This window comes from Ambystoma mexicanum, chromosome 10, assembly GCF_040938575.1.
Source record: "Ambystoma mexicanum isolate Mex_15411 chromosome 10, UKY_AmexF1_1, whole genome shotgun sequence".
Taxonomy (NCBI): domain Eukaryota; kingdom Metazoa; phylum Chordata; class Amphibia; order Caudata; family Ambystomatidae; genus Ambystoma; species Ambystoma mexicanum.
Genome location: NC_090932.1, coordinates 890,216,162 through 890,244,089, shown reverse-complemented (window position 1 = coordinate 890,244,089; position 27,928 = coordinate 890,216,162). Strand labels below are relative to the sequence as shown.

General features: G+C 44.9%; 1 protein-coding gene across 2 annotated transcripts in view; it reads left to right on the top strand.

Annotated features, from left to right (window-relative positions):
* The window catches only part of LOC138493248 (uncharacterized), a 387,082-nt gene that overhangs the window by 235,289 nt on the left and 123,865 nt on the right, over window positions 1-27,928 (top strand). For both annotated transcript variants that reach the window (XM_069620382.1, XM_069620381.1), the window contains exon 11: window positions 3,636-3,737. In XM_069620382.1, coding sequence (XP_069476483.1) covers window positions 3,636-3,737 — 102 coding nt within the window. The remainder of the gene's footprint in view (window positions 1-3,635; window positions 3,738-27,928) is intronic.

Here is a 27,928-nt window from a genome sequence, read left to right as displayed (position 1 = left end):
TTATATTCTGATGTAAATGGTGAAAACCGAATAAAGTATTTATCGCTCATGGACAGCAGACTATCACTGGAACCGCAAGTCATTGCAATCGCCAAAAAATGCTTCTTCCTTCTACGACTGCTCAGAGGATTATTTCCCTACCTCTCCTTCCCCACAATCATATCCCTGATACTCACAAGAATTGACTATGCAAACAGCCTCTACCTAGGAATGCTGAAAAGACTTACCAATAAACTCCAAAGGGTGCAAAATACAGGCTAAAAAGAAGAGACCACATCACCACAGCACTGAAAAGCTTACAGTGGTTAACAGTAAAAAAGCACATCCAATTCAAAGAACTCTGCATCACCCACAAAGCCTTGCACAGATAAGGAGCGGAATTCCCCCAAAACAAAATTAGCTGGTATCCCCCCCGGAAGGCAACTAAGATCCAGCAACGACCTACAAATAGATGCAAAACAATACAAAAAAAGGAAATTTGTCAGAACAACGTTTTCACGTCTAATTGCTAACATCTGGAACAACCTGCCCAAAGGAATTAGAACCACAGAAGACCACATCACCTTCAGGAAGCTACTCAAAACATGGCTATTCAGCAGACAATGACAAACTCGAAGGGACACCAGCAACAACAACACAACAGACAAACAACTAGAGAGGAGACGAGATGGGTCAAAGAACCACAAACAAGAACCTGGCTACATGCTATCAAGCTGCAAACAAAGTGCTGTGCCAGAGGCTCCGACAAACTCACTGATTTACTAACCCACTTTTCCCCTTCCTGCTCTTCCAACATAACACTACACCAGACCTTGGACTAGCCAAACTTCAAATAAACAGAGAATCAATAGAAGGTCCCCACCCAGTATCTAAAAATGCTGAAGCACACCTGGAGCGAACCACCCCGATAGTCGATAAAACCGTCAAAACGCAACTAGACACCAAGATACCAGATCATGTTACAGCCACAAACACCAGTGACTATGGATCCCCTATGGACATTATCCAACCAGTGTGCACAACCTAACCCACCATAACTCATGCAACACACTACCTCCAACACAAACACTACCACACACCTGAGGCACTGAATCCTACCTATACTGTTACAATGCACAAGGCCTCTCGCACAAATTACCACATGCAAAACAACACTCAGAGATGCCAGTTCCTCCTGGTTCTGAAGCTTGACTAATCACCTAAATCCCTAACACTAACCTGCATCGAGAAGTCCAGAAATCGTGAGACCACGACCATTGCAAGAACAGTGCTTGAGTATCTGAATACGTCTTAAGTACAGCCGCACAGTGTGCCGGCGCTCGACCACACGACTAGAAGAAAGAACCTAGCCATGTGGTCACATTCCACGGTATGTCCCATCCAGTGATTAAATGAGATCGGGACACATCGGCATACCATCAGAGGCGTCCCGCATTTCCAGGGCAACCTGTATGCCCCAAGAAAGTGGCTTGCAGTCCTGATATCTCACGGCATAGGTCTCAATGGAACTGAGTCTAGGTCTTGCAGTCTCGCCGCAAGGGAATCCTAACAGCACCACTTAGATATCATCTTATTCTCAGATGTAGGAAGGAGAACTAAGACTGATTGACGTACAGAAAAAGAACAGGTCACAGCATGTTTATTGTAGGCAGCCTTCTGATGTTCTTGGGATTGACTTAGCATTTGCTTTACAATTTCCCTTACTGCCACAATATGTATTTTCACTTTTTGGGCAGTCTGCGAAATCAGTCGGATGGCCTCCTCCCTCTCTTCCCATGTTTCCTTTAGCATGCCTAACACATACCGAGGTTCCCTTCCATGGAGTAACTGAAAAGTGAAATATCCCAGGGATGCCTGATGGGTCTTATGAACTCCAAACAAAGTCCAGGCTATCATTATGTCCCAGTTTCTCCTGTCAGTTTCCACCAATGTATGCAAGATCCTTTTGTAACGTCTGATTAAATCTTTTGACCAACCCACCTGTCTGTCGATGATAGGCTGACCTTCGCAGGGTCTTAATGTAGAGTCACTGCTACACCTCATGCATCGACAGACATCAATGTGGTGCCTTGGTCCGTAAGGATTTCTTTGGGGACTCCTACTCTTGAATGGAAAGGTAACAGATGTTTTAAAATCTATTCGCTGGTGTAATTTTGAAGGGTAAATCCTCAGGATATCCAGTGGCATAAGCCACTATTACTAGAATGAACTTGTTCTCAAGCTTGGAAGGTTCGACCAGGCCAACTGTGTCCATCACTATCCTAGATAAAGGGACCTTGATAATTGGTACGGGTTGCATGGGTTGCAAGGGTGCAGGTGGGAGCAGAGTAGCTGCAGTCTTCTGGCATATGTCACAAGACTAGACATAGTTCTTAACATCAGTGAACATTCTTGGCAAGTAGAATCTGGGGAATACCTGATTCTGAGTTTTTCCACCCCCTTGGTGAGCTGTGATAAGGTGAGAATGTGCCAACACTAGTACAATCCTTTCATCGTTCCAGGGAACCATTAACTGGTTCCAGGGTAGGCCATCTCTCCCCATGTCCCCCCAATACCCTAAAGCCTTCTTCAGAAGGAAAAGAGGACCAGCCTGGCTGTGCCCGCTCTCTTCTTTGGTCATCCTACCAAAGACATCTGTAAGGGCCAGATTGTTTCTTTGGGAAAAGGCGATATCGGGAAGAGGTGCAATCTCCTCGACCCCTTCTCGGTAGACTTCCGGTATTACACATTAATAGGATCTAATATTAGACAACTTAATGGTATTCAATTTTTTGACCTCAGAAAGAGGAGGGCTACATTGGCTTTGACCAAATTCATAGTTTATTGTGGTTGGGAGAATACTTTGTGTAATGAGCTCAAAGAAACTAATATTTGAGCCGGTAACCAAAACAATAATTATTGGTTGTTTTTGTCTAAAGAATTGGAACTAGAAATGCCTTAGCCTTCCTCTGTTTATATCTGTTTAGTTGGTTAGAGTTATATATATTATATTAGTATATTTCTATGTTTTTGGGAGCAAATTAAATTGCTGATGAACCTTGCGTGGTTTGCATGGTATGACTGAGTATATGCGGTATGGAAACAGGGTCCCCGCCGGCTTTTATACGGGGAAACTTGAAAAATGAGCCCCATAATATTTTGCCTTTGGACTTGTACATTGTTTTATTCGTACCTAACACATGATCACATCATTGCATTAAACTATAAAGATACTGTGGTAAACATGGTGTGTACATTTGTGAGATGACATCCAAACTACTTTAAGAGCAATGCAAGTATTTGTGTACTGACCTACTAATATTGACATTCTCCCTCCTCAAAGTGCCTACACAATCCAATGGGAAAGCCCATCTATTCTCAGCCAACTTCTGTTTCCTTTCCTATTTATTGCAACAAAATACAAATCATACCTTCATTACTTTTTTTACAGGTTTTAAACTACATCTCAATGAGACCTCTGAAGTTATTTGCTCTATAAGCAACACTTCCGGCTCACAATCTTAAACAGTACATGCATTTCAGCGGAAACAGTGGCCACAGCTTAGATATTAATCTAGTAAAACTTCAAATCGTGAGCTCTTTTCATTAATTGTTTGGGATATTTTATTTGTTTTAATTGCCTTTTATTAATGTAGGTTGTGGCTGGATTGAACTACAATATTGAATATACAATCCATGAGACCGACTGCGCAAAGGATACATTCACAGAGTTACATTCAGATTGCAAAAAGCATCACGTAAGTGGTTTCTACATGTAAATACAAATAATGACTTTGCTCTACTCATGAAGTCAGCTAAACGGATAATGTCCCTATTTGCTATCATTATTCCCTGTATGTTTCCAAGGCTACAGTTTACATGTCTAATTTCACTTACACTGGATGGCCATTTAGACATAGTAGCTCTCCAAAATATTTTAAAAGTCGATCAACTGTAGATGGAGGATCAGGATCATGTTTCTGCATGCCTTTTGTCTGCTATAAATGTTTTTGTGTTCTCACTGACCCCTACGACTTGCCGCTTCCTAATACAATGCTTCCTGGGAGCATCCATGTATTCTCCCATGAGGGGGTTGGCCTACTCACTCCGCTCTTTGCACTCCATGATATGAAGTCTGTCCCTTTATGTGCTTCAAAAGGGGCACCCCTTTAAAACCACACCCTGACCCACCACTTCTTCTTCCCCACTGTTAGGGATTCTCCTGTGATCCTTGGGTTGCTTTTGCTGGGTCCGCGCCAGTCCCCATTCCCTAAATATGTCATGCTCCATCCACCCACTTATGAAGGACACAAAACATTTGCTGTGAAAAGCTCTACATAGAATATTGACCTGTTCCCATTTTAATAATATGACATCTGCATGTAGCACTCTTTTTAGTGGCATATTAATAGGAGGTAATAGACAACTTAATGTATTCAGTGTATTCACCTCGGAAAGAGGAGGGCTAAATTGGCTTTGTGTCACGGATGGCACTCTGTTAGGAGTGGCACAGGGCACCCAGATAGGGTAAGGGTGGTTGTGCTGAAGTAAGGTGGACAGATAAGTACACACACAGCAGAAAGTAAAAGAGAACAAAGAGTAGGCAAATGTAGCAGGGGCATCCCTCTTGGGGTGTATGCAGAAATGGGAAAGAGTGTTCCACGGACCTTAGGAAAAACTCCAACCTTCTGCACAAATTGCTATAACAGAGGCCCACGCTGTTTGCTCATGGCTGGGAACAACAGCTATGGGTGTCTGTAACGCAGAAACGAGACAAGGGAAGGGGAAGAGGTTGCCTGCCAGAAACCAACAGACAAGCTCTGTACAAAGGGGTCTACAAACGATACAAGAGAAGACAATAACAGACAAATCCAGGAAAAAAGAAGTCGATGAGAAAAACTAGCAGAAGGAAATGAAGGGAAAGCTGTATAACAGGATTGGATAGGGATAAAGAACAGAGGGTTGAAAACAAGGAAGGAAGCAAGGGAGCAGCAGTCAGGAAACAGGGGGACTGTAATAACTGAAAGTAATAAATGCAGGTCAACTGTTGTGGATTGCAGAGGACTGTAGGGTGCAAGGTAGAGAGCTCAGAGGAGCAGGACAGCAAAGAGCAAGCCCAAAGGAGCAGGGCTGTAGGGCAGCAGAGTGAAGTAGGCTGCATGGCAAGGAGTGAGCCCAGAGGAGCAGGGCTGACTGTAGAAGGCTGCAGAGGACTGTAGTGGGCTGCTAGACTGGAAGCACAGCGGACAAAGGCTGTAGGTAGAAAGCAGCGGAGCGTGGTCGGCTGCAAGGCAGGAAGCCCCGAGGACAAGGGCTGTTGACAGCGGAGTGAAGCAGGCTGCGCGGCAAGGAGCCAGAAGGGCCGGGCAGCAAGGAGTGAGCCCAGAGGAGCAGGGCCGATGACTGTAGAAGGCTGCTGAGGACTGAAGTAGGCTGCAAGGCTGGAAGCCCAGCGGACGAAGGCTGTAGGTAGAAGGCAGCGGAGCGTGATCGGCTGCAAGGCAGGAGTCCGGAAGACAAGGGCGGTAGGTAGAAGGCAGCGGAGCGTGATCGGCTGCAAGGCAGGAGTCCGGAAGACAAGGGCGGAAGGTAGAAGGCAGCAGAGCGTGATCGGCTGCAATGTAGAGAGCCCGGCAGGGCACTGGATCAAAGCAGGAGTGAGCAGGAACAGCATACAAAAATATGTAGCTCGAAGCAAAAAGGTGCTGGAAGGACTCTTAATGCAAGAGACTGAGCCCCTGCAGGCAGCAGCTTTTATACCGCCCTGCCCAGCACAGAGGCAGGCTAATTGGCCGCACCTGGATCAGCACACCTGAATACAATCTGCCTCCTCCCTCTCTGTTCCTGAGCTGGTGGAAGCAGAACTGATCCCTAGGGCTTCTGGGGATTGTAGTTCTGATGATGACGAATAGGAATGGCCAGAAATAGATAGTTATGGCAAAGTGCATTGTGGTACCTGTAGTTAGTTGGGAAAAATAAAAAAGCACCAAAGTATCGCAAATGGGAAATAAGGTCCAAAAAGTGAATAGAGGTTGATCCAAGAGTTTTCTGTAGATAAATGAATAACAATTAGTCCATAATGATCGCCAATGTATGCGCCCATGGCACAGGCATGACACTTTGCCCCATTTCATACCTTATTCTTTGTCTAATGAGCTTTAAGGAAGTAATATTTGAACGGGAAACCAAAACTAATGATTAGATGTTTTTATCTTAAGAATTGAAACTACAAATGCCACAGCATTCCTCTGTATACATTTGTTTAATTGGTTGGAGTTTTATATATTACATTTGTATATTCCGATAATTTTTGGCATCAAATAAAATTGCTGTAGAACCTTGCGTGGAATGCATGGACCGAGTATGTGTGTATGTACGCAAAAAAGGTTTGTGTTGTGAGGTTATGTAAATGTGGTTTTTCTACTGCGTTCAATTACTTATATATTTTCTTCAAGTACCTATGTATTTTGAAATTGATTAAAACACATTTAAAATTTGAAATGTATGTGTCTTTTTCTGCTTTGTTTAATTTTACTTAATAAATATATGATGTATTTTGGAATAGTCATGTGGCTTTGTGGAAATAAAATGTCTATTGATGGGATATAGATGATTTGTTTTCTTTTTTTGAGTGGTACAAAATGAAATTACTCCCTTTAGGAACATTGTTAATTAATAGGATCTACACCTTTGACTGCAGCCGTCTCCCTGAGCTATCTCACCGACTTTGACTTTTAATTGTCTTTGTTCACTTAAGGCATACTTGACAATAACTCTGAGCCCACTTAACACCCACTTAGGTATAAGCCTGCACAATCTAAAGTGAAATGCGCACAATGACAAAAGCTGAATGAGGGACATTGGGTTTGCCACGAGCACATTGCAGCTTGGTAGTGCTTAAACAGATCAGTTTTTTTACGATGCGAATGTATCACGCATTGCCCGGCATATGCACACCCAATAGCAGTTCAACCTTTTTGCCTTGATCCTCTTCCACTTTACCACGACTGGAAGTGAACAACCATCTATTTGTTGGGGAATGTTTTTATGGAAGGCATTTCACATTTTGAGCCTTATATGTATATGTAAAAAGTCTACATGTCTCAAAGGGCATCTCTATGGGCCTGATCTTCAAATTCAAGGGCATCATTGCAAAAGCCACAAATGCTATGGCAAGGAAATAATGTAATTGGCAAGCTGCCAATGTTTCCATGATTTTGGAAAGAATCTCAAAGATGGTTGTGGGCTGGAAATTCGCTAAAACAACTGTATCTAATCCAATTTTTTTAGGGGAGATGAAATTGTCCTTTCGTTAAGACTGAGGGATACCACTCCAGATGTACAACTTAAATGCAAAAGTGATGTGAAGCAAGCAGAGAAAACCTTAAGGTCTTGTGAGCCAGCCAGAGACTGGGTTGGCCTCTGAATTTGTAAATTTTACGCTTTTAATTAACACCATTAATGTGGAAAGATCTGCTTGCTTTAGATCGAAGTGTTTCTTATGGAAGGGTGCATGAGAAAGTGACATATCTGTCAAACCTGGGTACATGACAGTGGCACTTAAGTTGTGTTCAATGGCCACAACATTTTCAAGAAAGAAACCATTATGTTTTTCATATAGACCTTATGAGGTACAATATATGGAAAACATAGTCTAGGATTAGTGAGTGATTTCAGAAGACCAAGAAGTTTCTCTGAGCTGTTGGCTGTAGACACAATGTTATAGGTCCAGTATTCTTTCTCAGTGATTGCATTTTTACAGATCTCTAGCTAACAGTCATACACAATCTTATCTTCTTCCCTTTCATGTTTGCCCCATTGGTGTTCCAGTTTTATTTTCACATGTTTCATATATTTGAATTCCAAGTTGTGCCAATGAGCAGCGTTAAGGTGATTTGCTCTAATATATTTCCTCGAAAGAGAATTAATCGAATAATTTTTTTTGACAGGTTAATTTCGCTGCATATATATGTGGGGGGAGAGATGCCCCGCTCCCTCCTACCTTAAACCCTCTACATTAGTTATTTCCCTAAACCCACCCCCCACATATATATGCGCCACAATCCGTTGTAAAAACACAACAAATTCTCCTTCAACAAAATGTATTGCGGCAAAAACTCCTATTCCCGAAATACTCTGTACAGGCTTCTAGCCAATCGGTTTGTGATGCTGTTGAAAGAGTGCATATAGTCCAAACGTCTTCATTTCGGGAAGGGAGTGATGATAAAGGTAGTTAAGCTTCAGGTTTTATTGTACTTTTTATCGGTAAACACATGACCTGTGACACACAATTCTTTAATTCATAGGAAAGCAGATCAAACAATGATACAACCAAATCACTGGGATGGGTTTTCCACCTGCAGGTCAGGGATTGTAGAAATGATCTATCTAAAATGCGACACTTTATATCAGTCAATGTTATAATATATGATTGAAAGCCTGTAGCTCTTAATGCATCAAGAATGGGGGCAGCAGTCGCATCTGGAGAAACATCAATCCACATATTGAAATCCCTTAAGATAGTAAGTACAGGGTATTGAATAAGAGTAAAGCAATGATATCTAGAAACAGGTGTATTTTGTGTGCAATCAGAACAGGTGGTCTGTGACAGAATATCCAAACAACAGATGTTTTAGAGGAAAGGGATTGAGTTGTAAACCTACAATCCCATCCTTTTAACTCATATGGGAACGGGAGATGTGTCAGATCCAAGTTTTCTATATGTAACAGCTGCCTCACCTCTCCTATCAAGAGGTGTGTTTACCAACTGAATGTGGTAATCAGATGGAACTAACTCAGCAATCACTGGATCACAGGCAGGAATTAACCGGGTCTCTCTGATCAATGACATATCTAGATGCTCTTTGCAATGGAAGCTCTGAAATCTACACCTGATGTTTCAAAGCAAATCTGGTCTTTGAAAGGCCACATATTAATTGGGATGTATTTGGTGAAAATGATTTCACACAAACAGGTGGACTTTTTTTTAACATTTATGACACAACCACTGAAAGTTTAAAAAGAAATGAGAATAAGTGGCTATGCCAGATTTTTTAAAACCATTGGGAGATGATACCGAGCACAGGTCAATCAATAGGGTACTCCAGATTTTGCCCACCTAAAAAGTGAAAAAACACTTATATTTAGCTGCCAGTTTGTATGGGGAGGAAACAGAAGATGGAGATGAGTGAGTCTGGTGCTGATAACTTACTAGAAATAATCCCTGAACTACATGATATGATATGATACGATATGGCATTTATTACGCACCTATACACAAGTGTTTCAAGGCACGACGAGGCAAGGAAGGGGGAACAGAGGGAAGACAGAGACAACAATCTTACTAGGCCAGGTGGCATTGAGATCGGGCAAGTGCAGGGGAGGTGGCAGGGCGAAGTGCAAGGGACATGGGGGCAATGCAGTACAAAGGATTAACAGTAAAATAAGTAGGACAATACATAAATAAACAATAAATAAAACAATAACAAAAATAAATAAGTACTTATTCCTGCTCAAATAAGTGAGAGGAAGCTACACCCCCAAAGATGTGATAGAACTGTACAAATTCAAAATACCACTCACATGCATAGGCATTTGCTAGACAAATCTTCTTGTCGAAAGTTACTCTAAGGACTGAAGATCCTATGTCCAAAGGGGAGACTAACCATTCTGGATTTTCTTCCTATTATGAATGAGGCTATTAAAATGAAGCAAGCTGTATCATTACACATAGTTGGAAAATATTTCTCTGAATTACTAACATAATTACTAAGAGAAAGGGTTATTAGCTTGCAATCCATTTCATTAGTATACAAAATGCACACCATTAAAGCCAATAGCAATCCGAGAAATTACAACATTATTAAAATTGAGGAGGGCAAATTGATTCCCTAGTGATGTCTGTTCAGGTTTGGACCCCATCGATGCCAGAGGAGATATGCAATTTGCTGAATGCTCCCTTACAGACTGGCTTATTCAAAAAGAACTGAAAACAGCAGTGGTGAGACCACCACTCATAAAACCTTCTTTGGTCCAGCTGACATTCAACGTATTTCCCAGTGACCTTAGCTGGGATAACTATTAGAAACAACTGTCACACGCCGTCTACAAGAGTTTGCAGTCATCTGATACACAAACCTCAAGCTGTCCACTGCCTCAAGACAGAGGACAGAGGATGGATTTGGTATAAGTAGAAGTAATCGATAAATTAAGACATGTGAGTGCCACAGATCTATACCCTTTTACCACTTTTGAGATTAATGTTTTTTTTTTAGGAATGCTGATGATGCACAAATTCTGATATGGCTGAATGGAAAGCGTGACCGGACTTCATAAAAACTTGAGAACTGCCTCTCAGCAGTTAAGAGGTAGATGTGTTCAATAGACTGAGCTTAATGGTAGTTAGATGGAGGATCTGCCCCTGTATGGAGTTGGGAACAAATTAAATCCATATGTTTGGCCACAATGTTTGGGCAGGTGCCGTCAAGTTAAAAAGGTGCTTAACATCATTGCAGTGTGCCCTGCTTAATACGTGCTCCCTCAGCAGGCGCGTAATAAACATTTGCGATTATATTTTAGAACTGGACCTAATTTGTCTCACCAAGACTTGTACTACAGACGCAAGTGTCCCAATGATTGCTTTGGCCACCCCCGAAGGCTATGCCACTACTTGCCAAACGGGGCATCTGGCCACGGTGGCGGAGTGGCTATTATTGCCAAAAAACATCGGAACCTTTTCCCAAGTACCTTTTTGCGAAATCCCAAATTGTGAAATCCTCCACGATAAAATGAACCCTACAGTTCATACTTGCATAAACTTCGTTCTGGTCTATCGGCCACCTATAGACATGCCAAAATTCAATAAAGAACATAGTCATATTTTAAATGGACCATATGGACCAAACTGTTCCATGCTGCTGGAGGGGGACTTTAACCAGTGGCTAAATAATAGCTCAGATAATGAAGTGACAGCCCTTCAAACAGGTCTGAACAACACTGACTACTATATAATCAATAACACACCCACTCATGACAAAGGGAATATCCTTGACTGGGTAGCAGCTGGGAACCTATCAGAACAGATTGATAGTACACTACCCTGCATCTGGTCAGACCATAAATCAATAGTTTTCCAAATTCACCTACAAAGCCTACTTCCAAAAAGGCAAAAACCAAAACAGTACAAAATCGCAACTTTAAAAAAGTCACTACCAGCGACTTGAAAGATTGCCTGAACTCGATCATGATATCTACCTTAAACTCAGACCCCCCAGCCATCCTTGTTGATGCCTTTAACCGTACTCTGGGAACAATGCTTGACAGAGTGGCCCCAATCTGGAATAAATTGGTTAGAGACAATGCAAACCAGAAATGGTATCCTCAAGAACTCAGCTCAATGAAGAAGAACAAAAGGAACACAGAGGTATAATGTCTGAAATGCCCCACAGAAACAAATGATAGTACCTGGAAAACTTTAGACAAAATATATAAATTAGCAATCTGCGATGCAAACATTTATTTTTACAATAAGCAGATTGAGGAGGTAAATAACAATCCTAAGAAATTATTTGAAATTATCAAATCCTTAGAGAAGCCAAGTACTCTATCCACTCCTTTCTCCCCAATGGACCAAGATACTCTCAAAAGGCAAAAGTGGACGAAGCCTGGTCAAAGATCAAACTTGAACTAAATAAGGATATGACTAATTTAGCTTCTATACCCAATACTGCATCTAAGGAGAACTATGATGTAGCTACTCTCCTATTACCATTCCTGACATGATGAACACATTATTTACAGTACTTCCCTCTAACTGCCCAGACAACAGAGTTCCACCCAACTTAATTCCACAAAAATATTTTGCTCCTTTTGTTGTCAGGTTTGTAAATTTCTCGTCCTCTAGCAGCCAGCTTCTGGAATGCATAAAAAAGTCACATTACACAGCTGGCAAAAAAAAAGAAAAACTGCCTTGATCTCAAAGATCCAATCAATTTAAGGCACATTACGAAATGCAACTTTTTGATAAAAATACTGGATAGAAGTGCCACCATTCAATTCCTGTCATTTGGATCATCATCTAACATCCTACACTCTAGACAATCTGGCTTTTGTCCTCATTATAATACTGAAACACCACTTTTAGATCTTCGGACTCATATGTTTAATATTACAGATGAGGGCAACACTGGAATGCTCATATTTTAGATCTTTCAGCAGTGTTTGATCTTCTGGATCATGACCATCTCCTCATCACCCTGAAAGACATTGGGCTATGAAGCCCGAACACCATCAAGTGGGTGGAGTCCTTCCGATCTCCAGAGTTTGTTGAGATGATACCACCTTCCCACCAGCCTCGATCAACTGTTGTGTTCCACATGGGGCTTGTATATCTCATTTGCTCTTCAATCTGTACATCAGGCCCCTTATTGACCTCTTGGGTGAGCGGAAGGTGTTTTTCACTGACTACGCTGATGATACTCAGTTAGTTCTCAAGCTTTCATGGGACTATGATCTTGACACCATCAGCGTGCAATCCATCTATAGCCAAATTGAAACCTGGATGAATTCCAACTGGATGTGCCTTAATGGAAACTAGACCAAGTTGATGATATTTGGCTCTGCTTGTGCCAGACTTAAACTCAACCCCAGATACCAGTCTTTCTTCATCCATGACTGTTGAATCCCAGTTTTCAAGAGAGTTAAAACCTTATGCGTTCACCTTGATTCACTCCTCAGCTCTGAAACCCATGTCAACGAGAAGGTAAAAATCTGCTCCTACCATCTAAGACTTTGGAGGAATCTCTGCCCTTTTTTATCGGAGTCCAACTCCTCAGCGGTCGCCCAGGCAATTAGTCTTTCTAGATTGGACTATGGCAACGTCCTCCTGATCGGTGCTCGCAAACAAAATGTACAAGATCGGCAAGTTATACAGAGCGATGCTGTTCGCATCATTAAGGGGAAGTTCAGGGAAGAGCACATCACCCATAGTCGGTAGGACTTACACTGGGTCCCTATCACTGCTTGTCTACATTTTAAGGCAGCAATACTTGTCCATAAATCTTTATATAGCACCTTTCCAAACTACATTAAAAATGTTGTCCATCCCTATGAGCACCCAAGAAAGCTACGGACTTCTACATAAGCACTGGTTAAAAAACCCAAACGTCAGGCTTGCCAACGGCCTAGGAAGATCTTTCCCCATTCTTGCTGCAAAAATATGGAACTCCCTTCCATTAGACCTGAGACTATTGAAGGAACACCCGTCTTTCCGCAGACAACTTAAAACCCGACTCTTCCACTGAGATTTCCGCTCTTCCATTTGCTGCTTTAAATTCATCTTGTCCTGTCTTTTTATTGTCTTCTCTGTGTTTATGTTTTGGCGCCCTGATGCCTGCGGGCTTTCGACATCCTATAAATGAATAAATACAAAAAATAAAAAAGTATCAAGTGCGAATACAACCCAACATTAAATATTAAAATGTCATCTGTGTTACTTTACCTTTAGTGCCTAAGTGACATTGGCAAATTGTTTCATATCAGCCCGGCTAGATTACTGCAATGCACGATATGTGGGTGGGTAAAGAAAAGCTGAGAAACATCTACATTTTAACATTAGTGAACCTCTCTAAGACAAATTTTGAACGAACTGCTAACTCCTACCACATTGGGGCTCAATGTGAGTTTAGCAAATATTTGTCTAGGATTGTTGCATGCAGTCATTACCATTCCCATTTGCTGTAAACCTAGACATCTCCCTCAGTATTATAATGTTGTAGGTATGGCAGCAACATATGCAGAATTACTGAAATGCTGATTGCAGGAGTTAAGAAAATCTGCAGGTAGAATTACAAACTTTACAAACCCTCCAATTCATTCTTGTTTTAAGGATGGCAATGGAATGTGTGTGGTAGCTGATCCTACAAGCACTGTACATTGTAAAATAAATCAAAGAAGGGTCATTGTTGTTCCTCCTCTGCCTTATTTTGCAAAACGAGTGAGGATTTGGACATCTGAGATGCCCTCTTTTTCACTCACCTGGAAAGCCCCTCCACTTTCAAGAAGTAGAAGGAATGTTCTATCATCCTTGTGGTGACGTAAAACTTGTGATACTATTTCTGTTATGTTATGTTAAAGGTTTTTTTTTGAAAATTTGGTTTTATTGGAGTTTTAGAATTATGAAATAATTCAAAAAATAATGCAAACATTGATATATATCAAAGTGAGGTCACAAGCTTTAACCACCCAACCCACCTCCCACACCCGCCCCCCCATCCCATGCCATGGTTTAATGGTCGATAACAACAACAGGGTCCAGCACATCATCTGAAGATGCAATGCGAGCATAGGGTCGCTTCCGAAAGAAAGACGGTGTTCAAAAAACAAGGTCCAACATATAAAAGTCACATTTCCTGTAACAATCGATCGCTTCCCACTCCAAGGGGGTTGCCCCGATAGTATTGTTCCCATCAAGAGGACCGTCTGAGCTGATTACTTGTGCCTCAGGCTATTTTCCCATATTTATCAAAAAATGGCAGCCATAGGGCCTCGATGTTAGATTTGGATTCATCGATCAGGTGGGTTAGATACTCCATATCACAGATTGCCCGTGTTTTCGCTAACCACTCCCCCTCCCCAGGAGATCGGGGTGATTTCCATTTTTGGGCCCAGCAGCATCTAGCCGGGACTAGCATGACCTGCAACATGTGCTCGTGTTTCACCTTTGGGCCCCCTTCAACCTCAATGCCGAACAACACCAGCCAGAGGGACAGAGTTCTCACCATTCCGTCTACTCCTCTTATCCATGACAGGACCTCACTCCAGTAGGTCTGTGCCACCTAGCACTTCCACCACATATGGGCATAATCCCCCTTTTCAACGTGGCATTTCCAGCAGTGGGGGTCTTAACCTTTTCTCATTCTGGCTATCCTCTGTGGGGGGTAGTGCCATCTGTGTATCAACTTCAGGGCCTGGTGGCGGTATTGGGGTGCAGTTGTGGAACGGTGTGCCTGCCTACAATTCTTGGTCCATCTTTTTTCCGTTATGGGGGTGCCTAAATCCTTCCCCCATTGTACTTGGGAAGATGGGGGGTCCCGTGGGGTAGAGAACAACAAAAAGCTATAAAGCCGCGATATCACCCCCTTGGTACCTTTGTGTGCTATGAGGAATTTCTCAAAATCAGTTAGGTCCTGCCTAAGTGTGTCACCCCATCTGCTCAAAGTAAGGGCACCCTTAAGCTGTAGGTATCGAAAGGGGGAGAGATTAGGGAGGCCCAGGGCGTCCTTCAGGTCACTTAGAGATATAAGCACCCCATCCACCCAAAGCTGTCCGGCCCTACAAAGACCCACCTCGTACCATTTGTGGGATGTTTTTACCCATGCATCCAAGCCCTACAATAAAACTTCAAAAACATCATGATGGCCAGAACTCCCCAGAGAGTGCACAGGGAAAACATGAAGAATAGTCTGCCACCCATTTTTGCCTATGTTGTGAGCACAGGAGGGCACTGCCTAAAACCACCAGTGGGCTACACACACAGTAGCCTGAAACCATTGGGAATGGCAATGCTGATTGCCAAAAAAAAGCAATTCAGCACTGTGGGGAATTCATTTTCTTAATCCCAAAAAATGGATGCATTACCAGTACTCACCACTATCAGAAAGCCGGCGTTTTAAAACCACCAGACTTTTGTGTAAAACTGAACAAATGAAACAAAACCAGACCAAGGAAAGACTTGCTAAGAGGTGGATACAATGTAAAACTATATTATGAAATGACTTGAAGGAAGTAATTATTTAATGTATATGTAAAAATTGTCAGTTTGATTTGAATGTAGAAAACTGGGAACAAAAAGTGACATTTAGCTGAAACCTGGCTTAATGAAACAGGATTCTGCCTGACAACTACCCCCGACAGGAGTTGAAACCTGCTCAGCCACTCCCCTTGCCAAAAGGAGTTGTCACCTCTCTGATTAGATTAGGGGTGGAGCAGCTGGGGACTACAGGGAGTTGAACAAAGGCCTGTCCTGGACTCAGGCAAATGTTATATTGGGGGGCCGTAAAGTGGCTTCCTCTTAGGGGAAACTGGGAGGGGCAGTGCCTCTGCTAGCAGCTGAGCTTGGGGGAAGTGGATAAACCAGTTATTCCACCCTGTGATGTGGGAAGCCACACCCCTATTTGACCAGGGCATAATTTTAAAAAGATAGATAACTCATAGTGCGGACTTGTCAGAATTATAAAAATAATATCATTATTGTTGTGATTTTTCTGTGAACATTTTGAGAGGCGTTAGGACCCTGTGGTGTATTCTGGGGGGTTGCTAGCGGAAAATAGGGTCTCACTCCAAATGTCTGCATGTTAAAAATCTGACACTTCATCAATTAATGTCCATACTCCTTGCGCACATGCGTGTAATTTTGGGTAAATGTCCGATATTGCAAAACCAGTTAAAAAGCGCAAAATGTTGTCATTTTTGAATGCAAGCCCCCAGGAAGATCAGAGGCGGACGAGCATGGACCATAAGGAATATATAATGTGCACATGTAATTTCAACAAATTGTATATCTGGGAAGGATGTATTTGAATCAAATATAGATTTGTGGGCAAACTGACCAGGGGAGGATCCTCTGACCCATAAACAGACTTCATCATGCTGACAATCCATTTCCTTCCCCCAATCATGGGAGAGGGGAGAATTGGGCCAATGACAAGAAGAGAGGGGCAGGCTTAGCTAGGCCCAGGCACACACCCATTTTCAAAACACATAAAAAGAGACTGCTGGGACAAGTAGAGACATTCAATTCCATTTGCTGCAGAGCATGCTGACCGACGACTTCACATCCAGAGATCCAGACTTCAAATCCATCAATCTCCAAAGACCAGAACTGAACCAGATCCGTGGCGAGGCCTATTTCAAATTTATATTGTGAGTACCTAGCAGAACTGTGCAGAACCAATCTCTTAGTTAAAATAATCTAATCCAAACTATTTTAACCTAAGTAGAACAGCCTCCTAGAAATCGTGTCATCTGTCATTTGTAAAGCTGCACAACTGCCACCTGTCAATTCTGAAGCTGCAAGCTGTCACCTGTCATTTTGAGTTTACTTTAAATCCGAAAAACAACCTTTACAAAATCGTTCATATCTCTGGGACCGTTTGTCCTAGGAACTTGGTTTAACTTTCCTCTGAAAGCTTAGAATCTCAGCTTTCCAACGAACCTAGAACCGACTTGCTACTCTTTATACTTTTGTAATCACGATTCATGCACTCGCGAATTTTGCCGCGATTCGCGATTTGGCCTGATTTCTTTACCTGTAGAAAGATAGCAGCTTTTTGCTTTCCTGTGCTAAAAATTCGTTTGTCTCTTAATAACTCATAGAGCATTGCTAAAGTGAGCCTGAAATAATACCAACACGCATCTCCCACTCACCCTGAATCTCTAGAGGGAATTAAAATCAGTTGGTACATTTTCCCATCCATTGCCATCACATTTAAAAGCATTTTGGGCCTGTGTTTCAAACTCCTACCTGTTTCCTCTAAGCTTGCTGGGGGGGAACTGAATTTCGTATTGTCTTTGATTGCATTCCTGAGAACTGTGTGCTCCTCTTTCCATCTCCTTCCATTTCTTACATTACATAGGGGAGGGGGTGAATTGCCAGAGAAAAAGTGATTATCTTATCTTTTGCTAAAATCATATCAAGTATTTCTGTACTGCATTTTATTCCTCATTGCTTTTCCCTTGAAATCATAAAAGTATTTTTGCTACTTTATCCATCCTATACTAACTTCTCATTGATTATAAAGAAGTGTGCTAGTGTCAGATTACCCATTGTTGATTAACATTATATTTATAAGGGCGATATAGATTATTAATTTATTATAAAAGCGTGGTATCTATATTTTGTTTTATTTCTCAAATAAACCTTTTAAACTTGCAAAACAGAACTACTTCTTGGCTCAGTGGGGTCAGGGGGATTCTAAGAGAGGGGTGTTATATAGGGGTAGTCATCCAGAACTCATGAACTGGACATAAAGATATATCAATAAGGGTTTCCATTCAGTATCCCAGACTAGGTGTTGACTTAGCTGTAGTGTTGAATTGAATCCTCTTACACATTGCTGGAAGGCTAGAGGTTCGTTGATCCCTTCCCAAAGTGGCAGAGCCCAGATGCAGCTCAAAGGTGAGGGCCACGTTGTGAGCCATCTTAGGTAGCCCCCTTCCTTCCAAATAGACCACAGCACTCCCAACACTGGATGTTTTAAAACCCTTCTCGGAATGGATGTCTTGGGGACCCATAGCCACTCATCCAATGTGACCGGCGAGAAGAGTGTGTTATCCAATGTTACACATTGTTTCTTTGGGCCAGTCGTCAAATGATCAACAAGGACGCGCAATTGTGACGCCTTATAATAATTGTTTAGATCTGGGAAATTAACTCCACCCTCATCCTTGGGTCTTGTGAGAGTGTCATAAGCAATCCTGTGGGATTTATCGGCCCATAGATAGTGGAGAAGGGCCCGCTTGATCTCTAGGAGAAATGAGTTTGGTATCTGGGTTGGCAGCATTTGAAACAGATATAAGAATTTGGGGAGGATTACCATTTTGATGGAGTTGAGGCGACCCATCCATGAGAGGCCGGATTTTGACCAGCGTCCCAGGTCGTGTTTGATCGACCTCCATAGGGGCGGGGAGTTTACCTTAAAGAGATCCTCTAGGTGTGATGGGATTTGGATCCCCAGGTGAGAGAGTCGCTCTGTTTGTTTACAGAACGGTAGGTTATTGATGTATTGTCTCTCGGTCTCGTTGAGCTGGCATGCCGGGAAAGCCACTGATTTATCTACGTTGACCTTATAGCCTGCCAAGGAACCATATCGCTCTAGACTATTCAACACCTCTGGGACTGATTGGGATGGTTTAGAGAGGTATAGGAGGACATCGTCGGCAAACAGGGTTATTTTGTAGTCAGTTCCCCCTATTCTAACACCCTGGATCTGATTGTTAGTCCTGCTTGCTATAGCCCAAGGTTCCATCACCAGGGCATATATGAGGGGAGACAGTGGGCATCCCTGTCTTGTGCCTCTCTCTAAAGGAAAGGACTCCGACTCTCCTCCATTGACCACCACTTTAGCGGAAGGGCGGGATTAAAGGGCCGTCATCCATCCCCGCCACCTGGGTCCCATCCCCAAGGACGACAGAACCCCCTCCATGAAGGCCCAGCTCACCCTGTCAAATGCCTTCTCCGCGTCTAGAGACAGGAGAAGGGCACCGTCATATTTCACTCCATTTGAGCTCAGTATGTGCAGGGTTTTGCGCATGCTCTCTGCTCCTTATCTATTTACTACAAAGCCTACCTGATCGGGATGGATCAGTCGGGGGAGACACCTTTCTAGACGTGTCGCCAGGATCCTGGTGAAGATCTTGGCATCGGTGTTCAGGAGCGAGATGGGCCTGTATGAGCCACACTCCGCTGGGTCTCTGCCCGGCTTAGGGATAACTGTGATTATGCCCTGCAGAATGTCGGTGGAATGGTTTCTAAGGTTTTGATTTGGTTAAATAATTTGGTCAGTGGTTGGGTTAGTTCGGACTGGAATTGTTTATAGAAATCCGGTGTGTACCCATCTTCCCCCAGGGTCTTGCCTATTTTAAGATTTTTGATGGCCTCTTCCACCTCCTCCTCTGTTATCTCCTTGTCTAGTGTCTCCCTCTCTAGGTCTGTGAGCTTGGGTAGGGATAGACTTCAAGATATTTTCGAATTTCATCCAGTGATTCACCCTCTTGTTTAGTGTAGAGGGCCCTATAGAAGACCGCAAATGATTCTGCTATGTGTTCAGTTTTTATCTGGGCGTTACCCGCCACGTCCTTGACCTTTTCTATGTGTCTGCCAACCCTGTTCCCCCTCAGCCTATGTGCCAGAAGAGTTCCAACCCTGTCGCCCCTCTCATAGTATCTCTGCTTCGTGTATCTCATTTTTTTAACTACCTCTCGAATCAGGATTGTATGCAGAACTTGTCTCTTCTCTCTCATTTCACTCAGGAGGTTTTCGCGGTCTATGTTTCCCTTGGTGAGCTGTGCCCACATGGCCCGCAGGTCTTCCCGGATTCTGGATTCTATCAGGGCCTTCTCTCGCTTCCTGCTCGAACCCTCTGCGATGAGGAGACCCCTGAAGGTGGCCTTCGCTGCCTCCCAAACTGTAACCATTGGGACTTCCCCTGTGTCATTTGATAAGAAGAAGGCTTCTATTTCGTTCCTAAGGAATTCCCTAAACACCTGGTCCCTCATGAGGGTATTTTTACAGCGCCACCTACGTGATTTCACGGTGGCTTGCAGCCGCCATTCCATAACGAGCAGTTCATGATCCGACCAGGTCACAGATTCAACCATGGGGTTTCCAACCTCTTCCCCTCCCTCCTCCGACACCAGCAGCAAATCAATTCTGGTATATGTTTGGTGGGGAGGGGAGAAGAACGTGTAACCCCCAGGGGTTTGCCAGCATTTGCGCCATACGTCAACCCAGTAGTACTTTTGTAGGAGGTCCCTCAGGGCGAGATTATCTTTTGTGGGGGCTTTTGGTCCTGTCCCTTTGGCCGACCACCAGTCAAGATGGGGGTCTGTAATGAGATTGAAGTCTACGCCCAGGATTGTGGCTTCCTTGGCCCACCCGTCCATGACCCCAAGAACCTTGTGGATAAACTTGATTTGGCCGGCATTGGGCGCGTACAGGGTGGCTAGTGTGACTCGTGTGCCTTGGGCTGACCCCTTGATCGCAAGAAATCTACCTCCAAAGCTCCTTTTCGTCTCTACATCAGTGAGATGCAGCGATTTACCCAAGAGGATACCCACTCCCTCCTTCTTTGAGGATTTGTGCGAGGCCCAGAAGTTTCTGCCTATCTCCTTTCCTTTGATTGTTGACTCGGCCCCCCTTCTATAGTGGGTTTCTTGTAGGAAGAGGGCCAGTAATTTCTGTTTGCGAAATAAGTTACTTGTGAGAGACCGCTTGTTTTGCGAGTTGAGACCTTTCACATTGAGCGTACCGATCCGACCTTCAACCATGGTCGTCGCTATCCTTGCCCTGTGAAGCCTCAGTGAGTGCCCCCATTATCATCCGTAGACTTGAACCCCAGAACCATGGCATGGCGTTCCCTATTTCTTTCACCTCCCCCCTGTTGTCCCCCCTCCCCGGTTCCCCATTTCCCTTACCCATTTTGGTAGGCGTCCGTCTCCATCGCCAGACATACATCGGGTTTAGTCAACGAACCACCAGGGCTGCTGCCCGGGCCCGAGAGAGAAATAGGGTGGATCGTACCCTCCAGGTTCTACCTATAGGAACATTTTACAGGTTTAGTCGGAGTCCAATCCTTCTACAAGACCTCCCCCGCCCCAGCCTCCTCTACTCCCGCTGCGTGTCTTGTGTCTCATAGGGGTTGGGTCCAACCGTGAACTAGCTTCCAGTGTGAATCTGGGGGGTTTCGAAGGTCTCGGGGGATGCACCTGGCCACCTTCTGACAACCGAGAACACCACCACTCCGTGTTTCAGACAGGTGGGACCCGAAACCTTCAATCATCAATTTCGGCATAAGCCTCGCCAACCATGGCAACATCACAATACAACATAACACACCCCAAACATGGAGGTGCCCATGAGGGCCCTGTGGGCAAATGCAATACAATACAATAACATCACATTTCTTAACTTTCTCCCCTTCCCTCTTAATCATTTGGATCTATCGCGCGGGCCTTGGCATCAACAAAAGTGGAACAAATGTTTCTCCTCAATTCGCCAACGGCCACGGAGGGCGAGTGAGCGAATGAACCACAACAGATCGGCACTGCATTCCTTTTAACTTCTCCTCTGTCCGATAATCATGCGGGTCCTCCACGTCCCTCCGAGGGGTGCCTGGTTTTTCTGAATTTCCAGGTGCCCTTCACTTTGTGTTTCCCCTGGCTGAGGTCAGGTCCCCGTGGGGCACGGCTCGGGCCTCTGTCGGATCCACCGTTCTCCCCCGAGGACCCGGAGGGACCCCGATCAGTTCATCGGTGCCTCTCTGGATGTCCTCTTCTGTAACGAGCTGGAGGTTTTCCCCTTGCCCTTCAAAGGATAGGTAGAATGGGTGTCCCCAGCGGTACCGGACCCTCTTCTCCTGCAGCCACCTAGTGATCGGACCGCATTTTTTCCTCATTTTTAGCGTGAGGGCGGATAGGTCCTAGTAGATTGCCACCCTGGAGTTGTCGTATTGTATCTCTCTTAGGGTTCTAGCTCTTTCAAGTATTTTTGCTTTGTCTCTGTAATAGTGGAACTTCGCAAGCACGGAGTGTGGGCCCCTACCGCCTCCGCCAGCTCGATGAACCCTATCAATCAGGATGGTTTCCCCGGAGTCAGTTCCCAAGACAATCCTAATGATCTCCTGCACTTTGTCCTCCAGGCCGGTCTGGGTCTCCCCCTCCACCTCCGTCAGGCCGAAGAATCGCAGGTTACATCTCCGTTCACGATTTTCCATGTCATCCACTTTGAGGCGGAGTTCCCCCTCGCGCCGCTGCATCTCTTTAAACCTTGCCTCCATCTGAGCCTCCAAGAAGTCGGTGGACGCCTGGTTATTCTCTACCCCCTCCATTCTGTCCTCCAACGTGGAGACCTTGGCGGTGAGGTCGGCCAGCTTGGCTCCTATGTCCGTTCTCATCCCCCTGATTTCGTCTAGGATTGTCTGGATATTGTCCTGCATGGTGTTCATGTCGGGGGTTGGCGTAGGTGGGGAGCTGATCTCCATCTCTTGTTTTCGGGAAGTGAATTGGTATCCTGCCAGGGTTTCTTTCCAACTCATGGGGGTGTCTCCACCTCTAGATCTTTGTGGTTTCCCAATGTTCCTCGAGGTCTCCCCCCAGGGCTCGGGGAGACGGTCCCCCCGGTTCCGTACCAACTCCGATGAGGTGTGGTGGTTAGGACGGGCGGGTCGGGCCCCAACTCCCCCCCGACAGCCAGTACTCACGGTTACTCCGACGTGGGGCTGGTGGGTGCGTTCAAAGGTCGCCGGGGTGGTAGTCGCTGTGGATGGCAAGGAGTAGGCCCCTAAATAGGGTGGTGAACCCCACAATGGGCCTGGCACTCCGCAGAGGGGCCCAGGCGCACTCCTGCGTCGGCCCGGGCCTGTTAGGTGTAGGCCTCTGAGGGTTGTCGCAGCAGCAGCAGGGGAGAGTCCTTATGGTAGTTGTTGCAAAGATGTTCCCCACCGCCGGGGGGGCGAGGCAAGGAAGGGGCCCGGGCGAACTCCTCGACGGCCTGGGTCGAGATACACATACATGTGTGCGGCAGGCTGGGGTCTGGCCACGGAGGCCCGGGGCGTACTGTCGTCCAAACCTGCCGCTGCGGGAGCTGAAGGTGGGCTCGTCGGACGAGGGCTCCAGTCTCCGAGGGGCTCCCACAAGCTTTCAGCGATGCCGGCAGAGGCGCAGGGTGGCGATTCCTCAGATTGATCCCGGCGCAGCGCCCATCCGCGGAGAGGAGGGGCCCGGCCACGGAGCTTCACCTCGTGCGCGGCACAGGCCTGGAGTGGGGAGGGGGAGCGCAGAAGCTTCAAGTCAAATATCTCGGGGACCCGGGCACCCCCAGAGCTCAGGAAGGTATCGCCGGAGTCCCCAGGAGTTCTCCCACCTGGATTCAGCCTTTGTAGGAGGATAACGTTCCTTTTATCGCAGTTTACTCCATAAATCTCTCGGGGCTTCAGGGTAGCCGAACGATCAGGCAGCCATTACGCCTGCGCCCCATGGTGGCCCACCTGTTAAAGGTTTTTTAATACCACACACTATCAACACCTGCATGGTCCCTTGGTGCTTTGGTGGATTGTGTAACGCATATTAGTAGGACTGAGTGGGACAAAAGAGAAAAAAAGCTTTTTGCCGCTTTAGTTCAGCTTACACTGTTCGCTGAGCGTAGGTGTGACTTTTCGGTCGGTATCTGTCAAGTGCCTATTGTGCATGGCTGTGTGTGGCTTGTTTCATTGTTGTGATGTAGTGAAGCGCGTGCGGTCTTTTGTGCTGTAGAGGTATGGTTGAGTTTAGTTCAGGGTTTGAGAGGTGTATGCGGAGGGAGGAGGTTGGTTAGTGATGATACCTTATCGTACTCCCTCAGTTTTGGCTGCCTGCGGCACATATCCCTTCCAATGTCGTAAATTGTGGTGTGCTACAATTCCCACTCATATTTTCTGTGCAGGCCGTGGATTGTTAGCAGGGCATTTAGTGGTGGTACCCTCTTCACCCCCATGGATGTCCACATCACTTTACCTCCTGGCACATCCCGGTGTCTAGCAACCATCACCCCCAGGGACCGGTTGAGGAGGGCTACCCGTTCCCTGCTCCCCTGAGCGCCCTGCGCCCTGTGATTCATCTGTTCGGTATCCATTCTCCCTCCTTTAATTCTAATGCTCTCTATCTGTGGTTTAATTGGGTTAGTCCCATCTCTCGTCTTTGTTCCCGTTTGGGACCTTATGTGGGGATGGTTGCGCCTGGGTCTCCCTGCCACTCAGAGGCCTCTCTACTTCTCTGCAGTTCACTGTGGTCTGTCCTAATAACCCGTCTTTCCAGTTGTGTGTTAATTCCATGGGGTGCTGGTGTTGCTCATTTGTTTCCGTCCTATTCTGAGTTGAAGAGCCAGGTTTTTTAGAAGTTTTCTGAATTTTAGATGGTCCTTCATGGTTCATATTACTTTGGGGAGGGAGGTCCAAAGTTTAGCGGCTAGGCAAGAGAAAGCTGATCCACCACATTTGTTCCTTGTGTATGGTCTGGGTTCTAGGTGGATGTCGTTGCTCAATCTGAGTGATCTGGTTGGCTGGAAAGTGGTGATTTTCTTTTGTATGAATTCTGGACCCGACCGTGGATTGCTCTGTGTGTTATGCACAATGTTTTTAAGGTAATTCGTTTTTTGACTGGCAGCCAGTGTAGCTTCTTTAGCGCTGTAGTGATGTGGTCCTTGCCTGAGAGTTTGGGGAGAAGTCTGGAAGCAGTGTTCTGCATACATTGCAGTTTCTTCAGTAAATAATCCAGCATTCCAAGGTATAGGCTGCTGGCGTAGTCTATCCTGGACATGATGAGGGAGATGATGGCTAGTGTTTTGTACGTGAAGGAGAGGAATGGTAGAATCTTTTTGATTGTGCGTAGGTGGAAGAAGCATTTCTTGATTATAGCGTTTAAATACGGTTGCAAGTTACAGGGTTAGCTCTTTGTCCATTCTAAGGTTTTTGACATTTTTGGATGGTGTGGGTGCTGTTCCTAGTTCTGCGAGCCATGGGATGTACTAGTTAATGTCTTGGTTTTTGGTTATAATTATGATTTCCGTCTTGCCCGGGTTCACTTCAAGGCTGTTAGTGCTCATTCATTCATAGAGTTGAGAGACAGCCTATTAGCGTTGTGTTCTCCTCTTGTGCATCTTCGTTTTTGTAGATGATTTGGGTAGTGTTAGGGAGAATTCTCATAAATGGCTAATTTCCCTTAACTTCTGAGTCCCTCAGCAGCTTTGCTGGATTTCTGGGGTTTATTTTTTTCACCTGGTAAGAGTGTGAGCCTTTTACCCACTCTTACATGTGTTTTGCTGTGTGTGTTTTTACCAATTGTGTGATCTTGGGCTCTGGAGCCTCACCTACTCTATGGGCATCATTTTTTGTGTGTGTTACACAGCACCTTCAGTGCAGCGACACAGGGTTGTCTTTTAGACTTCCCACTGACTCCATTTTTCTGGGACTGACTACTGTCTCCCAGAAACATATAAAGTTGCCATTAACTTTATGTAGTCTCTTTAAATCACAGACCCAGTACACCCCCTCTTACATGGAGTATTGGAAAGGGTTAATTCTTATCCCTTTTTGTCTGTTTTTCTTGGAGCACTGTGTCGCTCCCTTTTCATCAAGACTTGGCTGGTGGCAGTGGTAACTACCCTATTTTTCCTACCGCCGTTAACTTAAATAACCATGGTATTGTTTTAGGCTATTTTATTAGCCTCAAACATAAACCCGCTTGACCAAATATATTTTATTTTGTCTGGGTTTATGCACCATTTCTTTTTGTAAAAGTCTTTCTCGTGTTTTACTCTGCGCGCCAAAGCAGGTTTGGTTCCTTTGTTCGCCGTCTTTTTGCGAGCTTCTGCACAGAAGCCCTCCTTAAGGTGCTTGAAAGTCTGGGTAGGCAGGATGTGAGGGAAGGGTCTTGGGACCCCTGCCATGGGTTCCCTTGTTAACCCAAGTCACACTCCTATTTGATTGGCTGGGTTACTGTCCTTGCTAAGACAGCCACCCTGCTGCGTGATTGACAGCCAGGCTGTGTGAATGGGGGAAAGCTGCATAAAAAGCAGGTCTCTGGGGCTGGAAAGGCAGAGTCACCACTGGAACGAAAGAACCAATGAGGAGCTGATGGAAGAGGACCCCTACCACGACTGAACCGCCTGGTGAAGCCCTGCTGCAGGTCTGAATCCTCGAACTCCAACGACAGAGAAGATCCTCCAGGAATCTTCTTCCCCTGAGCTGGTGGGACCAACCAGTTTGCCCAAACTCCAAGCCAGGACCCCTCCTCTGGTCGAATTCACTATACAGAGCTACAGTGGGCCGGATAGCCAGGAAGGTCGGACTCTGCTTGGGTTTTAAGGAGCGCACCTTTTATTCGTTACTTTGCCCTGCTGCTGGTTTCTTCCCTGGGTGGTGCAGGACCCTCCGGTCTTCCTACTTCGTGTCAGTCCGACAGTCGCTTCAGGAACTGTGAGCCTGCAGGAACTAACAGGAACGTCCGCCTCAGCTACAGCTAGCTCCCTCTCCGTTTTAAGGTACTGTGCAAATCCGGTTGTTTGTTTCGTTCAGCCGCGGTGAAAGTGTGTGAAATCTTTCTCCAATCTGAGGGCTTGTCCTTCTCTTCTCTTTGAACTAATTTTTCTGCCGACCAACTTCGTCCGGGACTCTTGGCACGAACTTTACCGCAAACTACCCTGAGCCGTGGGATCTCAAGCAAAAGACTTTTGACCTATTGACTTTGGCCCTAAGCCTTTTTTACCCTGATTCTATCACTGTAGTTCACTTGCTCAATTGCCCTGAGTACTTACCTGTTGGTGTGGTTCAATTACTGTCTAACTTTGTCTTTCCCTCCCTTTTAAAATTCTGGAGTGCCATTTTGCTCCCACTTCATTTTGTGAGCTTAATTTGTATTAAGAGTGTGATTTTTAAACTGCTTTACTTTAGTGAGATGTTATACAACTGATGTGTAAATAAATGTATATTCTTTTACTCAGAAACCTTGAGTCAGTGTTTGTTTGAATCATAGTAATTGCTGTCCTTTGTGAAACTATTTGATACTGCTCACTTGCTCTTGAGATAAGTCTGGCGCTCAGCTATCGCTACCACTTTACTGTGCAGTACAGGCTTGTACTAAAGATGAATTTGTACTGTCACTTGTAGTCTTAATTGTGTGTGGTGTTCCCAAAAGGTACTGCATATAATTCTGCCTAACAGGTGTCATCTGCGTAGTTGTAGCTTGTGAAGACGTTTCTTGGGATGAGTTTGATTAGTGGAGTGATGTAGATGTTGAAGAGGTGTAGAGATAGGGAGTATCCTTTTGGTACTCCACAGGTGTTGTTCTTGCGGCACGAATTTGAATGGTTTTATCCATTTTGTTTCTGTTCTTTCAGACAAGAAAGATTTAATCCAGAGAAGCATGTCGGTGATCCCTATTTCTTCCCGTCTCTTGATGAGGATGTTGTGGCTGACTGTGTTGAATGCTGCGGAGAGGTTGAGTAGTGTCAAGACCGAGTTTGTGTTGGAGTCTGCCTTGGTCTTTAGGTCGTCCCAAATAGAGAGAAGTGACGTCTCTGTCTCTCCCATAGGCCTGCAGCCGACTTGTGCTTGCTCCATTAGTTAGTGGTTTTCTACGTGTTCCAGTGTTTGTTCATAGACATAGGTCTCTAATCATTTTGCATGATAAGGGAGGTTTG